Raw genomic sequence first — 3,176 nt, 5'->3', positions numbered from 1 at the left:
TCTCTCTCTCTCTCTCTCTCTCTCTCTCTCTCTCTCTCTCTCTCTCTCTCTCTCTCTCTACAACAATATATGTAAATTTTTTTCTATGCCTAAAACGCACGCTCTTTATAACTCATCTTCTAAGAGCAACATTAGTGGCCACGTTATACATTTCATATTGAAGAAAATTCGACTGTAAGTATATTATCCGATGTAATAACCTTAACATTTACAAGGCCTAGTTATAAAGACTAGTTATAATTAGTTAATTAAGAATTTCTCGTCCACGCACAATATTTTTGCATATTCGTGCATCATGACCGTGAAATATTCTAAGAAACAACGTTAGAATACTTAACAGTCAGGATACAATTAGGATATGTAAAAACATTCTATGTAGTCGAGAAATCCTTTTGTAACTAGGCTTAATAAATATTAAAACTATTATGTCAAATAGTGTATCGAGAGAAATTCAACGCAGCTTCTATATAGAGTGCGATCCATTAGGTAAATGTTTTAAAGCGTTTAACAAAAAGTCACGATTGGTCTATACAGCACTTCAAAGCATTTGTAGCGTCTAATGAAGTGCACCCTTAATCAATTATTTTTAATTATCTCAATCAAATTCTAAAGTAGCTAAATATTCAGACAAATATTTTCGATCACAATAACACAGATATTATTCTTCCCTATTGAGTTTACACCTACTTTCAATTCAGTTACACGACTGTGATTTTTTCCGTTTGAGTTTTATCTGTGCTTTATCTATGTATTGCGTTACATTTAAATAACAAGAATGGCAAACGTCTTTTTTTATAAATTTAAAAGCTTTTTACAAGAGGCGCATGGTAACTAAATGTTCTTATATCAAAACAGAAAATAAAGCAAGAATTTTTATTATCCAACACACAACATTGTCGATACTTACCTAAAACTCTACTCTTCTTTTCGCCCACCCATTTGTCCTGTGCCCCTGTCAAATATATTACTTCTTTACGTTTGAGGCATGATATGGCTAAAGCCATTTTTGCCCAGTCGCAGTAGTAATCAAAGTCGGTAATTACAGCTTTAACAGAAGGCCGATCCTGAAGCTCACTTATGGTTGCAGATGCATTCATTGGGAAAACTTTTGGCTGCAAAAGAGAAATTTAGCTCAGTTGTTACATAAATATATTTTTTAAATTCGACAAAATCTGAATTGTACAGTTGTCTTTACAGAAAAGTGTATTATTGAGCATTACTATGTGATTTCAATCTTGTAGCGATCACTCAAATCTTTCCTTTGCCCAAAACGATAAAAAAAACTGGTGATGCCAATAAACTATGATGATATTATGGCAATTTATATAATATACTCTTTGTTCAAAATACTTTATTGTTCAAAAAACAGTATAACGGCATATTTGTTGGAAAATGTTGAAATCAACGTAAAGACAATCGGAATGCCACTGATATTGCCATAAAGTATATTAGCGAACTAGTAATGACACAATTGTTTTTAGATTTTTAACTGAATATTATAATAAATTAAAACAAACACAATAAGTTGAAAAAAATATAAGATATGAAAATATTGATACCGATGATGTTATCAGTAATGAAAGAACTGAGAAGAAGTAGAAAATTATTTATTTTCTTACTTGTTCCACCATTGTTATTCCCGCTTTTTGTAAATTATTCCGGAATGGTTCTGAAGCGATCACAAATATATCGCCGTGAAAATCGATCTTTTTCAAGTACCAGATGATCACTTTTGAGGTGTTGATTATATTGTCCTGCAAAGTGCAATCACATTCGCTTTTTATATTGACACTGCACTAACCCTTCTTCTTTCTTCTGAGAAATTTCAAATTTGACTCTTTTGGGCAGGAAAGTAAATTAAACAATATTAACAGGTCTAATAAACTGTTGGGCTTATTTCTTTATTTTTTACTAAGATATATTTAGCCCTAAGAAATCAAAAGAGTTAAGAGGTAATGTACACACAAGGGGAACTTTCTGAATAAAATATTTTTTTTATTTTTATCATATAGTTATAGAATATAGAATATTATTACACCTTAAAAATGACCTTAATTTACGTAACAGAATGGAGATCAGATGAAAATTAGATTGAGATAATGAAATAACTGAAAATAATTGACTGAATATAGAAAGAGAACTTCCACAGAAATCTTTCTGTTCGAGTTTTTGAGTATAATCTATTAAACATTCTAAATGCTTTGAAGCGCTTAAAGAAAAACTATGGTTGGTTGATTCGGCACTTCAAAGCATTTGTAACGTTTAATGAATCTAATGGACTCTTCGTCTGGTCCCCAGACACAGGAAAATCAGTTACATGGCAGACTCCAATACCGTGTCATAGTAGACCTTGACGAAATTATCACGCGCGCAATTGAACGCATTAAACTTCATAGGAAAGAAAACGCGCTTGCTGACGAGGCAACCCGTCGTACTGACCTGTATGTAAGTACAACACCCTGTACATAACTGGATACTTTAATCAGGAAAATTTCAAAGATCATTATTACACTTTCAGAATTTAGTTTAAAAAAAAAATTTAGTTTAGTATGCCAAAAAAGATACGAAAAGTTTGTAGAAAAAGTTTTGATTACACATGCTAGGTTTTCCGACAGCTATGATAAAGTAGAACGAAAAATTAGTTCACGGATATTTTTCGAGATGGCACCGTACTTTTCTCACACCTTTCATAACGTCCGAATATTCAGAGTATATATATATGTATACATATGTGTGTTGGTGTAGGTGTGTGTGTGTGTGTGTATATGAATGTGTGTGTGTATACTAATAAAGAAATAATATATATTATCACACGATTGTCGAACAGATATTATTATCACTACCATTTAATATTCGAATATTATTATTTCTTTATTCGGTTATTATTTAATTTATTCTGATATTATTTTATTATTGCTATTACGCGTAGGAAAGCAACTCGGGCGTGCCGTTATAACGATTTCTTTACAATTTCTTCTTTGCTTAATTATTATCGTCGTTGCGTAGGTTCTGAGAAAACTATATATATATATATATATATATATATATATATATATATATATATATATATATATATATATATATAATCTGAATATTCCGACGTTATGAAATATACGATAAGATTATGGTGCCATCTCGAAAAATATCCGTGAACTAATTTTTTGCTCTACTTTATC

The 3,176-nt window shown here is 30.9% G+C and overlaps 1 protein-coding gene across 1 annotated transcript in view; it reads right to left on the bottom strand.

The window, feature by feature from the left end:
• Positions 1-3,176, bottom strand: part of LOC116847813 (phosphoglycolate phosphatase 1A, chloroplastic-like) — a 12,867-nt gene that overhangs the window by 1,304 nt on the left and 8,387 nt on the right. Inside the window, exons 3-4 of the mRNA XM_032823211.1 lie at positions 1,620-1,754; positions 908-1,112 (exon numbers count right to left, since the gene is read on the bottom strand). Coding sequence (XP_032679102.1) covers positions 908-1,112; positions 1,620-1,754 — 340 coding nt within the window. The remainder of the gene's footprint in view (positions 1-907; positions 1,113-1,619; positions 1,755-3,176) is intronic.

This window comes from Odontomachus brunneus, unplaced genomic scaffold (assembly GCF_010583005.1).
Source record: "Odontomachus brunneus isolate Ranch 3 - 2012 unplaced genomic scaffold, Obru_v1 Obru_scaffold_083, whole genome shotgun sequence".
Lineage (NCBI taxonomy): Eukaryota > Metazoa > Arthropoda > Insecta > Hymenoptera > Formicidae > Odontomachus > Odontomachus brunneus.
The sequence above is the reverse complement of the archived record's forward strand: the minus strand, read 5'-3'. Positions and strand labels throughout refer to the sequence as shown.